At 43.7% G+C, this 13,996-nt stretch overlaps 1 protein-coding gene across 1 annotated transcript in view; it reads right to left on the reverse strand.

Annotated features, from left to right (window-relative positions):
• The window catches only part of LOC126199296 (venom carboxylesterase-6-like), an 85,108-nt gene extending 72,006 nt beyond the window's left edge, over positions 1-13,102 (reverse strand). The window contains exons 1-2 of the mRNA XM_049936121.1: positions 12,967-13,102; positions 9,517-9,651 (exon numbers count right to left, since the gene is read on the reverse strand). Coding sequence (XP_049792078.1) covers positions 9,517-9,651; positions 12,967-13,035 — 204 coding nt within the window. The 5' untranslated portion in view covers positions 13,036-13,102. The remainder of the gene's footprint in view (positions 1-9,516; positions 9,652-12,966) is intronic.
• Positions 13,103-13,996: the final 894 nt, after the last annotated feature.

The raw sequence follows: 13,996 nt of genomic DNA on the forward strand, positions 1-13,996 counted from the left end.
TTGTTACTTCCAGAAAATCTATACAATCACATTGTCTACATTATGCAGTTTCCATAATCAGAAAAGGAATTATATTAGAATGCCCCCTCCCACAGTTTTTAAGCATAATAACGAATCAACAGTAGAATTCTATTGATTGTAGGCGATTATGTATTCATTCGTGTAAAATAGTAACATAATGGTACAAACAGGAATTTAATAGTTATTTCTGTTATTTCTGCTGAAATATTTGGAGATAAATATAATTAACGTATTTTCACCAAATCAGGAAAAAGTGTTTAAAGGGAGTCAAGAAGAAGCTTGAAGACTCAGAAATGAAGGAGGATGAATATTACCCGTCAGGAAGGTTCTGAGACAGAATTTAATGTGCTCAAATCTTCATCCACAATTTCTCACAAGTATTGTTTTTCAGAATTTATGTACACATATCTTCGTAAGTTTATAAAGCAGTTCACTACTTTTTTTCTGTAAGCTACATTTTTCCCTACCGTTCTAATGGACCTAAACTTTATTGCAGTGTCAACTAATTTATAGAGAAGTTGTTGTTGTTGTTGTTGTGGTCATCAGTCCAGAGACTGGTTTGATGCAGCTCTCCAGGCTACTCTATCCTGTGCAAGCTCCTTCATCTCCCAGTACCTACTGCAACCTACATCCTTCTGAATCTGCTTAGTGTATTCATCTCCCTCTTCGATTTTTACTCTCCACGCTGCCCTCCAATACTAAATCCCTCGATGTCTCAGAACATGTCCTACCAACCGATCCCTTATTCTAGTCAAGTTGTGCCACAAGCTCCTCTTCTCACCAATTCTATTCAATACCTCATCATTAGTTATGTGATCTACCCATCTAATCTTCAGCATTCTTCTGTAGCACCACATTTCGAAAGCTTCCATTCTCTTCTTGTCTAAACTATTTAACGTCCACGTTTCACTTCCATACATGGCTACACTCCATACATATACTTTCAGAAACAACTTCTGACATTTAAATCTATACTGGATGTTAACAAATTTTTCTTCTTCAGAAACGCTTTCCTTGCCATTGACAGTCTACATTTTATATCCTCTCTACTTCGACCATCATCACTTATTTTGCTCCCCAAATAGCAAAACTCCTTTACTACTTTAAGTGTCTCATTTCCTAATCTAATTCCCTCAGCATCACTCGACTTAATTCGACTACATTCCATTAACCTCGTTTTGCTTTTGTTGATGTTCATCTTATACCCTCCTTTCAAGACACTGTCCATTCCGTTCAACTGCTCTTCCAAGTCCTTTGCTGTCTCTGACAGAATTACAATGTCATTGGCGAACTTCAAAGTTTTTATTTCTTCTCCATGGATTTTAATACCTACTCCGAATATTTCTTTTGTTTCCTTTAATGCTTGGTCAATATACCGATTGAATAACATTGGGGATAGGCTACAACCCTGTCTCACTCCCTTCCCAACCACTGCTTACCTTTGATACCCCTCGACTCTTATAACAGCCAACTAGTTTCTGTACAAATTGTAAATAGCCTTTCGCTCCCTGTATTTTACCCCTGCCACCTTCAGAATTTGAAAGAGAGTATTCCAATCAACATTGTCAAAAGCTTTCTCTAAGTCTACAAACGCCAGAAACGTAGGTTTGTCTTTCCTTAGTCTTTCTTCTAAGATAAGTAGTAAGGTTAGTATTGCCTCACGTGTTCCAACATTTCTACGGAATCCAAACTGATCTTCCCCGAGGTCGGCTTCTATCAGTTTTTCCATTCGTCTGTAAAGAATTCGCGTTAGTATTTTGCAGCTGTGACTTATTAAACTGATAGTTCGGTAATTTTCACATCTGTCAACACCTGCTTTCTTTGGTATTGGAATTATTATATTTTTCTTGAAGCCTGAGGGTATTTCGCCTGTCTCATACATCTTGCTCACCAGATGGTAGAGTTTTGTCAGGTCTGGCTCTCCGAAGACTGTCAGTAGTTCAAATGGAATGTTGTCTACTCCCGGGGTCTTGTTTCGACTTAGGTCTTTCAGTGCTCTGTCAAACTCTTCATGCAGTATCATATCTCCCATTTCATCTTCATCTACCTCCTCTTCCATTTCCATAATATTGTCATCAAGAACGTCGCCCCTGTATAGACCCCCTATATACTCCTTCCACCTTTCTGCTTTCCCTTCTTTGCTTAGAACTGGGTTTCCATCAAAGCTCTTGATATTCATGCAAGTGGTTCTCCTTTCTCCAAAGGTCTAATTTTCCTGTAGACAGTATCTAGCGTACCCCTAGTGAGATAAGCCTCTACCTCCTTTCATTTGTCCTCTAGCCATGCTCGCTTAGCCATTTTGCACTTCCTGTCGATCTCATTTTTGAGACGTTTATATTCCTTTTTGCCTGCTTCATTTACTGCATTTTTATATTTTCTCCTTTCATCAATTAATTTCATTATTTCTTCTGTTACCCAAGGGTTTCTACTAGGCCTCGTCTTTTTACCTATTTGATCCTCTGCTGCTTTCACTATTTCATCCCTCAAAGCTACCCATTCTTCTTCTACTGCACTTCTTTCCCCCATTCCTGTCAATTGTTGCCTTATGCTCTCCCTGAAACCCTTTACAACCTCTGGTTCTTCCAGTTTATCCAGGTCCCATCTCCTTAAATTCCCAGCTTTTTGCAGTTTCTTCAGTTTTAATCTACAGTTCATAACCAATACATTGTGGTCAGAGTCCACATCTGCCCCTGGAAATGTCTTACAATTTAAAACTTGATTCCTAAATCTCTGTCTTACCATTATATAATCAATCTGAAACCCTCTAGTATCTCCAGGGTTATTGCATGTATACAACCTTCTTTCATGATTCTTGAACCAAGTGTTACCTATGATTAAGTTATGCTCTGCACAAAATTCTACCAGGCGGCTTCCTCTTTCATTTCGTAGCCCCAATTCATATTCACCTACTATGTTTCCTTCTCTCCCTTTTCCTATTCTCGTATTCCAGTCACCCATGACTATTAAATTTTCGTCTCCCTTCAGTACCTGAATAATTTCTTTTATCTCATCATATATTTCATCAATTTCTTCGTCATCTGCGGAGCTAGTTGCATACAAACTTGTACTACTGTAGTAGACGTGGGCTTCGTGTCTACCTTGGCCACAGTAATTTGTTTACTATGCTGTTTGTAGTAGCTTACCTGTACTCCTATTTTTTTATTCATTATTAAACCTACTCCTGCATTACCCCTATTTGATTTTGTATTTATAACCCTGTATTCACCTAACAAATAGTCTTGTTCCTCCTGCCACCGAACTTCAGTAGTTCCCACTATATCTAACTTTAACCTATCCATTTCCCTTTTTAAATTTTCTAACCTACCTGCCCGATTAAGGGATCTGACATTCCACGCTCCGATCCGTAGAACTCCAGATTTCTTTCTCCTGATAACGACGTTCTCTTGAGTAGTCCCTGCCAGGAGATCCGAATGGGGGACTATTTTACCTCCGGAATATTTTACCCAAGAGGACACCATCATCATTTAATCATACAGTAAAGCTGCATGCCCTCGGGAAAAATTACGGCTGTAGTTTCCCCTTGCTTTCAGCCGTTCGCAGTACCAGAACAGCAAGGTCATTTTGGTTAGTGTTACAAGGCCAGATCAGTAAATCATCCAGACTGGTGCCCCTGCAACTACTGAAAAGGCTGCCGCCCCTCTTCAGGAACAACACGTTTGTCTGGTCTCTCAATAGATACCCCTAGGTTGTGGTTGCACCTACGGTACGGCTATCTGTATCGTTGAGGCACGCAAGCCTCCCCACCAACGGCAAGGTCCATGGTTCATGAGGGGAGGTTATAAACATCAACAGTCCTAAATTCATGAAAGTAATTTAAAATAGTTTAGAAATTATTTTGCATTATCTGTCATACACTACAAAACTGTAAAACATATACAAGAGGAACAGGCTGATTTTCTCTTCAGTTAGAGATGAAAAAGCACCAAGCCTCGTTAACCAGAGTATAACGTCGTTTAGATGGATGGGGTGGAGCCCGCTGTGCTCTCACGCCTGTACAGAAATTAAGGTTTGCAATTTTACACAGCTATTCTTAATGTATGTACAATCTCCTACTACCTTCTAGTGCCTATTGATAGTTGTGGCATACAACTGAGGTGTTGTCGGACTGAGGATTATTATATTATTGTAGCCTTTTTTAACTCGGGGCAATTCGTCATTAAGAGAGAAAGTATTCATTGCACAAAAGTGTGTAACCAGAATAATAGCTGGAGCCTACCCAAGATAATCTTGCAGACATTTATTTATGCAACTCGAGATATTCACAGTACCTTCGTAATAAATAGATATTCATTTGTCATTAACAACCCATCCCAATTAAAAAATAACAGCGAAGTGCATAGCTATAGAAGAAAGGATGATCTTCACTATTCTGGATTAAATCTCGCTTTGGCACAGAAAGGGGTGAATTATGCTGTCACAAAGATCTTTGGTCATTTGCCAAATAAAATTAAAAGTTTGACAGACACCCAACCAACATTTAAAAGCAAATTAAAAGAATTTCTGAATGACAACTCCTTCTACTCAATAGATGAATTCTTAACTGAAATATTAACTGTAAAAAAATAATTATTTTGTATAAAGAAAACTTATGTTAAAGTGACACGTTCCGCATCATTACGAAATGTCGTATTCATGATCTATGGAACAAGGAACAATGTATGTATGTATATAACGATTCACTAAACATGGACCTTGCTGAAGCGATAAAAAATGACTTGTAATTATGACACAGACGGCAAATGACTTGGAAGATTAGTTGAGTGTATTTGATAGTGGCTTGAAGAGAGGGTATAAGATGAAGACAGTGGCAGATACCCTTGGCCCTTGAGGGCCACCCGCATTGCCACCCGCGCCGCCCCCGCCAGTCAGCCCGCACGCTATTCGTTGGTTTCCTTCGTCAGTCGACTCGGCTGAATCGAATTATCGAGTAGTTGTACTTTCCTATGTAGCACGCGCGTCCGCGTCATCGCATTTTATATATTTCTGTCTGCCACATTATTACGGTAAAAGTAAAGGTAGCTCCGGATATTTTTAACGCCCCCTCCTTGAGGTTTTTCTGTATCAGTCACTGGATGAACATCAACAAAACTAAAGCGAAGGTGATGAAGAGTAGTAGACTTAAATCAGGTGACTTTGAGGTAATTAGCAAATGACACTGAAGTTCGTAGAGGAATCTTGCGATTGGGTAGTAAAATAACCGTGGAAATATAATACGTAGAGATGTCGCTACAGATTTACCCTGTACATTGCTGTGAAGCCACCGCCATCATGTTAGATATCCCAAAACATTAGCAGACTACTTTTTACGATTGCATCTTGTTCTTAATTTCCATCTTTACGTGACAGTTGTTTTAAATAGAAAATGTTACTGTGATTTCATGGATAAAAGAGTGCCTGGAAGCAATTTTCAGAATTTTTTCCGGTCTCAAATTTGTATCTGATAAAGTAATACGATGCATTTTGCCTAATTAATGTGACTTTGTTTTTGGCTGTTTTTGTAATCTTCTCAAAATTCGGACTGGCGAAACTGATGTTCGGTCTACGATCTCTTCCCAAAAATGCACGGAACATACACTCCTGGAAATGGAAAAAAGAACACATTGACACCGGTGTGTCAGACCCACCATACTTGCTCCGGACACTGCGAGAGGGCTGTACAAGCAATGATCACACGCACGGCACAGCGGACACACCAGGACCCGCGGTGTTGGCCGTCGAATGGCGCTAGCTGCGCAGCATTTGTGCACCGCCGCCGTCAGTGTCAGCCAGTTTGCCGTGGCATACGGAGCTCCATCACAGTCTTTAACACTGGTAGCATGCCGCGACAGCGTGGACGTGAACCGTATGTGCAGTTGACGGACTTTGAGCGAGGGCGTATAGTGGGCATGCGGGAGGCCGGGTGGACGTACCGCCGAATTGCTCAACACGTGGGGCGTGAGGTCTCCACAGTACATCGATGTTGTCGCCAGTGGTCGGCGGAAGGTGCACGTGCCCGTCGACCTGGGACCGGACCGCAGCGACGCACGGATGCACGCCAAGACCGTAGGATCCTACGCAGTGCCGTAGGGGACCGCACCGCCACTTCCCAGCAAATTAGGGACACTGTTGCTCCTGGGGTATCGGCGAGGACCATTCGCAACCGTCTCCACGAAGCTGGGCTGCGGTCCCGCACACCGTTAGGCCGTCTTCCGCTCACGCCCAAACATCGTGCAGCCCGCCTCCAGTGGTGTCGCGACAGGCGTGAATGGAGGGACGAATGGAGACGTGTCGTCTTCAGCGATGAGAGTCGCTTCTGCCTTGGTGCCAATGATGGTCGTATGCGTGTTTGGCGCCGAGCAGGTGAGCGCCACAATCAGGACTGCATACGACCGAGGCACACAGGGCCAACACCCGGCATCATGGTGTGGGGAGCGATCTCCTACACTGGCCGTACACCACTGGTGATCGTCGAGGGGACACTGAATAGTGCACGGTACATCCAAACCGTCATCGAACCCATCGTTCTACCATTCCTAGACCGGCAAGGGAACTTGCTGTTCCAACAGGACAATGCACGTCCGCATGTATCCCGTGCCACCCAACGTGCTCTAGAAGGTGTAAGTCAACTACCCTGGCCAGCAAGATCTCCGGATCTGTCCCCCATTGAGCATGTTTGGGACTGGATGAAGCGTCGTCTCACGCGGTCTGCACGTCCAGCACGAACTCTGGTCCAACTGAGGCGCCAGGTGGAAATGGCATGGCAAGCCGTTCCACAGGACTACATCCAGCATCTCTACGATCGTCTCCATGGGAGAATAGCAGCCTGCATTGCTGCGAAAGGTGGATATACACTGTACTAGTGCCGACATTGTGCATGCTCTGTTGCCTGTGTCTATGTGCCTGTGGTTCTGTCAGTGTGATCATGTGATGTATCTGACCCCAGGAATGTGTCAATAAAGTTTCCCCTTCCTGGGACAATGAATTCACGGTGTTCTTATTTCAATTTCCAGGAGTGTATGTTTGGTTGCTTTCCAATCTTTCCTTCTCATAGCGTTCTCCCAGAAAGCTTTTCCGACTTGGATAGAAAGGAAATCTAAAGTAAAATGTTAGAAATAAAAGCACTACTAGAAAAGTAAACACAGCAAACAGACTTCGTGCAGATAAAAGACAACATCATGTGGTCGAGTCCACTTCCGAATTAAATGTGATTCCTTTAGACTTCAGACTATAATGAGGATGTCTAGTACATCCTCAAATGATGCAGGCTTGCATGTTTTATCAAAACGCTTCCATCAGAAGCTAATGTTTGTGTCAGCTAACATGGCGAACGTCTGATGCAAGTTTGTGACACCATAAGAATAACCCTTATTATACCTCCATGGAAGTAGCTGACGGTTAACGAAGTAAAGAGGATGTACAGGTTATTCTTAAGCACCGGATGGTTTTAATTATAGTTACTGGCAGAGGTCCAGTGTGGGCTGTAGTTATGGTATGGGTTGGGTTGTTTGGAGGAGGAGGCCAAACAGCGAGGTCATCGGTCTCATCAGATTAGGGAAGGAAGTCGGCAGTGCCCTTTCAAAGAAACCACCCCGGCATTTGCCTGGAGCGATTTTGGGAAATCACGGAAAACCTAAATCAGGATGGCCGGGCGCGGGATTGAGCCGTCGTCCTCCCGAATGCGAGTCCAGTGTGCTAACCACTGCGCCACCTCGCTCCATTATGGTACGGCAGCGAATCTTAGTATATATGCTAATGAGTTAATGTAGAATCAGTTTACACTGGAAAAGAATTAGTTCAAATTTGGCCGCCAGGTGCAAATGTGGCCTGTTAATGCAAGAAAGACGTATAGAAATGTTTCCGTATACATAGTGAAAAGTATTTAAACCGACAAACTCTTGGAGGTTGTAGGGGATATCAAAACAAATATTTTTCCCTAATGTCATTTTTTCCTATGAGGATTATTTGAACCGGTGGAGGCCGTATTACGCTTTTCAGTTGTTAGAGGCCGTAATACGATCTTCAGTTGTTAGAGGGCGTATTACGTTCTTCAGTTGCAGGCAACTGCTGTCCCCCAGTGCTTTGTCTCTGTTTACTAATGGAACGATACACCTGGAGTGAGTACACTGATATGGTTGGTGCGTACTACGTAACGCACCACAACGGACGAGCTGCACAGCGGGTTTATCAACAACAATATCCTAATCGTCGTATCACGTATCATACGACCTTTGCTCCTGTGTGCCAACGTCTGCGTGAGACCGGGTCATTTAGCAGATTACCTGGACAGGGACGCCGTCGCACGGTAAGAAAGCTGCGATTTGAGGAAGCTGTTTTGCAGCATGTGGAGCGGGATCCTTCAATCAGCACTCGTGCAGTTGCACGTAACATGGGGACGAATCAGACGAGTGTAAGAACAGTCCTTCGAGAGCAATTGTTACGTCCATTTCACATACAGCGTGTCCACAACTTGGAACCAGTTGATTATCCACCCAGAGCACAGTTTCCGCAGTGGTACCTGGAACAGTGTGAAATGCATCCTACATTTCCATCCTCTGTGTTGTTTACCGATGAAGCAAAACTTCGGGCGTGATGGAGTTTTCAACACGCACAATTCGCATGTCTGGAGTGAGGATAACCCACATGCCACAGTTACTAGCACTCATCAAGTGCGGTTCTTCGTTAATTTGTGGGTCGGTGTTGTTGGGGACAGTTTAATTGGGTCGTATCTGCTACCTTGACCATTAAATGGCAGGCATTATTACAATTCAGTACAAGAAAACTATAGAAACTGTTGAATTGTGGCGTTACTGAAGAATGATAACGATTAAATATGTAGCTTTGATAACCAAGGAACGGGAACTGAATTGTGTCTTGGAGAAATGTCTGCATGGTACAATTTGAGTAAAAGAAATGGAATGAAATGAGCGTATGGCATCGTTGGCTGGAAGCCCTATCGGGGAAGTTCGGCCGCCAAATGGAAGACTTATTCCAGTCGATGCCACATTGGGCGACTTGTGAGCCGGTGATGACGATGAAATGATGATGAGGACAACACAACACTCAGTCCCCGAGCAGAGAAAATCTCCAACCCGGTCGGAAATCGAACCCGAGCCCGTTTGCATGGGAGGCGAACACGTTATCACCCAGCTAAGCAGGCGGACTGAGTAAAAGAAGATACAGTTTGACAGGATAGATCGTCAGGCATCAAGTAAAAAGGGATTATTTAACGGAAAGGGGTGGGGCTGGTAAAAACTTTAGAGCGAAGCCGACGTTCGACTATAGTGAGCAGGCTCAAGTGAATGTATGCTGCAGTACTTGTGCAGAGATGTGAGAGTTTGCGCAGTTTCCAGAGTGAGGTCTACAGCAGCAGCAGCGTGTTTTTGTATCTCCCATGTATCTCCCATGAAGGTGTGTCTATGCGCTCTAGAAGTATGCGTACAAATGCATGATCCAGGGAGCGTCTAATAACTGTGGATAAGAAGTGACATCATTTACCTGGAAGCGGAGTTCCCCGACTGGTGGCTGGGCGTAGGGCACGCCCCTGAACCTGGCGTAGGGTAGGCCCAGCGCGCTCGTCTCCACGGCGCCTCTCAGCCTGCCCTGCTGCACCGTCACGTACACGTCCTGCGCCTGGAAAACGGCCGTAAGGAAGTGTAAGTTCTGAGCAGGAGTGACCATACACCACGTGATCTGTGGTGGTATCGTCCTACTTTCGACAACCTGTACAACACGATGTATGCACTTTTCGATGATTGCGTTCAACATTCTGGAAGTTAAATCGGCTATTAGTGTAACAGTGTTTCAAATTCGCATTGGCATATTTCGCGCTTGCATTAACCTGTGATCCTGCAATGTTAAACTCTTAAATATGTTACAGAGACAAACATGCTTCCGAAAATTATTACCCTACATTAATTATTTTTTGGTGCAGCGTTTTTTTCCATCTATGTAGATAGGTATCACAGGCTTACAGTTGTGTTCTCTGATGGTTCCAAACAAGGACTTTTCATTAGCTCTTCACTAGTGTTCCCCGTCCGCGTCTTCAGGATTCACTTTCCTCGTTATATATTGTATTTACTGCAGAGCTCCATACGCCTCTAAAGGCACTGGAGGAGGTGAAGTACCTTCATGGCAAACAGGTTCTCATCTGCTCCAAATCTAGCTAACTGACCACGGCGTTCCTCAAGCCGTTCACTCAGACTGGATGAAATGACTCTGATCCGCCTCCAAATGGAACACTCTCCCCTACTGTATGGCTTCTTAGTCAAGCGAAAGGATCACCCAGTCTGTGATCCCTACTGCGTTCAAATCACTGCACTCCACATTTTAACTGAGTGCGTTTCGTTATTGTGATGAGAAGGTGGAAGCGAATTTCGGATGGAATCTGTCCTTTATTTTAGCTGACGACATGTTTGGCCAAGAGTCGTGTCCTGACGCAGGATAGAGGGAGACGGGGGGTTTGAGGTCAGTCTGCAATTTCTGAGCGGTGAGGAGTAAATGCAGGAAGAGAAATTCCCAGTGAAGGCAGGGTGATGGCTTCGATCAGCCGCAAACAATGTCACAGGACATCTACGAGAGGCGAGGATTTGGAACTTGACAGGATGTTTGTAGTAGGAGACTCATGGAATCTGGGATCCTGATTAACACTGGTTATTAGCAATCAGACTAACTACCATATTAGAATAAGCAAAGAGGGCAGCTGGTTGCACAACAGAAGTCAGTGTCTGAAACCACAGGGTTGAGGCTACCAAAAGTAGAGAACACTAGCAGCATGTTTAGTACAAATTTGGGAGCAGCAGTCCAAGTGAGAGAAACAGACATGTTGGGGCTTAACGAGGCTGACCATAAGCGACACGGAGTCAGCGCCCCAGCGATCTGATTGAGACCTCGATCTGAACCCAAAAACATTTGCTTTTAAAGAATCATGTCGGCGCAATATTTCTCCCATCCTATAGCCGACCCACCGATCCGCTGGCACTTAACAAGCTTCAGCCAATCTCACGACTCACTCTACACCTCCAGGGCGCATCTCGCCAATCACATTTAGCTTCCTCCCCTTCTCCTACTCGGTAGGTAGGGATACTTCTTGACTTTACATTAAACAACTGCAAGTTTGGTAGCAACAGCGTTCAGCTGAAAGCTAAACGTCACTGCCAGCTCGATTATGGGCAGCAACAATAGTGTTTTACGTCACTTGTACCCGCCCTCAGTCCTTTTATGAGTGGCAACGGCTGCAGTAGCACTCTAACCTGTGTAAACCCACTGATGTTGCAGTTCTCAGGGGCAAGTATCAAGCTTGCTGCCTCTACTTCTTCTGTGACACCTGTACCAGCGCCTAGGTGTAATTGGTTCAAATGGCTCTGAGCACTATGGGACTTAACATCTGAGGTCATCAGTCCCCTAGAACTTAGAACTACTTAAACCTAACTAACCTAAGGACATCACACACATCCATGCCCGAGGCAGGATTCGAACCTGCGACCGTAGCAGTCGCGCGGTTCCGGACTGAGCGCCTAGAACCGCTAGACCACCGCGGCCGGCGCCTAGGTGTAATTCTCTGAAGTGAAACTTTTTCCTCGAGGGAACTGCCCATAGCTCTGGTAACATAAACGCTATCGCTTTTGCCCACTCTCTGCATTGTGTCTTTGATTTCCTATCTTGGAGTGCCCTTGATGGCTCCAAGCAGCCTTAAAAGTAACAGTGTACAACTCATTACGTCGTCAATATATGACAAAAGGTTTTAAAGTTCTGTTTGGACTCCGGTCCAAGCTTCCATACAGGACATTTTAGTTGTTGCAGAGTAACCGACTGATCTTCTTAATTCTAGTGATCAGCCAGAGACAGTTTTCCACCCAAGGGTTGCAAAGGTTGTTTCGACTACGCTTTAGAGATTTCGTTGGGTAGCCGTTACACATCCTCCATACTGTCCCAATTTCTCTTCATCCCATTTTCGCATCTCTTTAGCAGTCATGGCTGTCTTTTTGCTTCGGATGAAGCATACACAGTGTGTATAATCATGGATCAGTAGGTAACTGCATTGAAGGAATTGAACGTTTTGTCCCACAGTGGGATAAATATGTTGACAGTTATGGCAATTACTTTTGGAACAATAAACAACGTACCTACTTTTATTTCATCAGTCTCGTTTTCATCAGACTGCACTTTACATTTGATACTTCAAGTGGGGCTATTACGTAAACTGAAGGTGGAAAAGGGAGAAATGAAAGAAAAGAGAATCGATTATTGATGTCAGCTGCATCGGAACTTTGTACCAAATCAGCGGCGATGTGTGAAAATGCACGCAGGATCGGGATTCGAACCCGGGACCTCCCGCTTATCTGGCAACTGCATTAACCCCTGTGCCACCCAGACACAGTGTTTATTGCAACTGCGTGGACTATATTTGCATGCTCCTTGGCCGCTCCACATTCCCACCTAGCACCACCTATCCACAGTTCCTGTCCATGTCATCCATACTTGCTACTTTATTCCCACAGGAGGTCGGACGTAATTATGCACGTGCGATGAAAGTGGTGGATTCATTGCCCATCGAGGCGAATCCGTCATGTCCAAAAGAACAGACACCACGTGGAATCCACAGCTGTGATTCATATTATGTAAATAGAAGGTGGAGGGAAGAGAAAGAAAGGAAAGGGAAGGGACTATTGATGTCAATTGAATCGGGACTTTATGCGGAATCAGCAACGACCCAAGATCTCCAACTTACTAAGCAGCTGCGTTAACCAATGTGCCACCTGGACACAAGTGTTCATTGCAATTGCACGGACTACCTTGGCACGCCAAGACGTGGGCTCTATGGACAATAAATATTTTTAACCTCTCGTAAGTATTCATTGCTGAATAATCAATGAAGGACTATCTTCTAATGGAAGGGAGCTGGAGATACTACATAAATCTGGGCGTTTACATAAAATGCTTACTTACCGTACATAATGTTAGATGGGCTGTCACGAGCACCATCGCAGCAAAGACTGCTTGAACACAAACTGCCATCTTCACTGGGAATATCAACTTTGTCGTCTTACTGTGTGCAGTCGAGATATTTTAATGAACAGACGTATTCTTGTTATGCTGCTCCAGGCCGCATCACAAGCTTTTATATGTATAAGTACCTAGTACGGTGGAAAGAGAGAAGGAAATATTATCGCTGCAAATTGATGTTTGAAATAATCACTGATATCCATTGCCAACAGCAGATGTTGTGATAACGTAGTCTCTCTCAGCTCCAGCCATGAATGTTGATCGAAATCTCAAGTACCTTGCAGTATGTTTGGGGCTTGTCATATCTGTTGATGAGCAGATATTGTTTATCTTTGGAACGAAGTGAGGATAATCTCAGAGAGTCACTGATTGCCTGGTTGCTAAGGTGTAATTACCGATGAATATTTACCCTGTGAAAAGTTTATTTGTGTATTTGGAAGTAGCCTGTTTCACTTCTGTTTGAAGAGATGCGACTAACATCTGTAAATAAATTGTGTGGCTAGATCACAGATTAAAATGTAAGATCTATTACTCTAATCAATTAAATATTTACAGCAAAAAAATTCTCCACTTCATGAAGATTGCTCTTTAACTCCAAAACATGTAATGCTTCACAACTAGTCTATTTTTGCAGATGCTTATATGCTTTATTAACCACAGGAGAGAATTTCTTACTGATTTTTTGTGATAACTGATGCTTATGTTGTTTTATTTTTGTGTTCTTCAGTCTGAAGACTCTTTTGATGCAGCTCTCCACGCTAGTCTAGCCTGTGTAAACCTCTTCATCTCTGCATAACTACCGCAACCTACATCCATTATGACCTATTGACTGTAATCAATGTATTGGTCTCCGCAAGTTTTACCTCTCGCAATATGTTAACATTGATGGGGTCCGAAGGGGATGTTATAGGACCATTACTGCTCACAGTGTATATGTAAATTCCCAACTGGATAAAGTCGGAAGCTCGATGAA

The sequence above is a fragment of the Schistocerca nitens genome, chromosome 8 (assembly GCF_023898315.1).
Source record: "Schistocerca nitens isolate TAMUIC-IGC-003100 chromosome 8, iqSchNite1.1, whole genome shotgun sequence".
Taxonomy (NCBI): Eukaryota; Metazoa; Arthropoda; class Insecta; order Orthoptera; family Acrididae; genus Schistocerca; species Schistocerca nitens.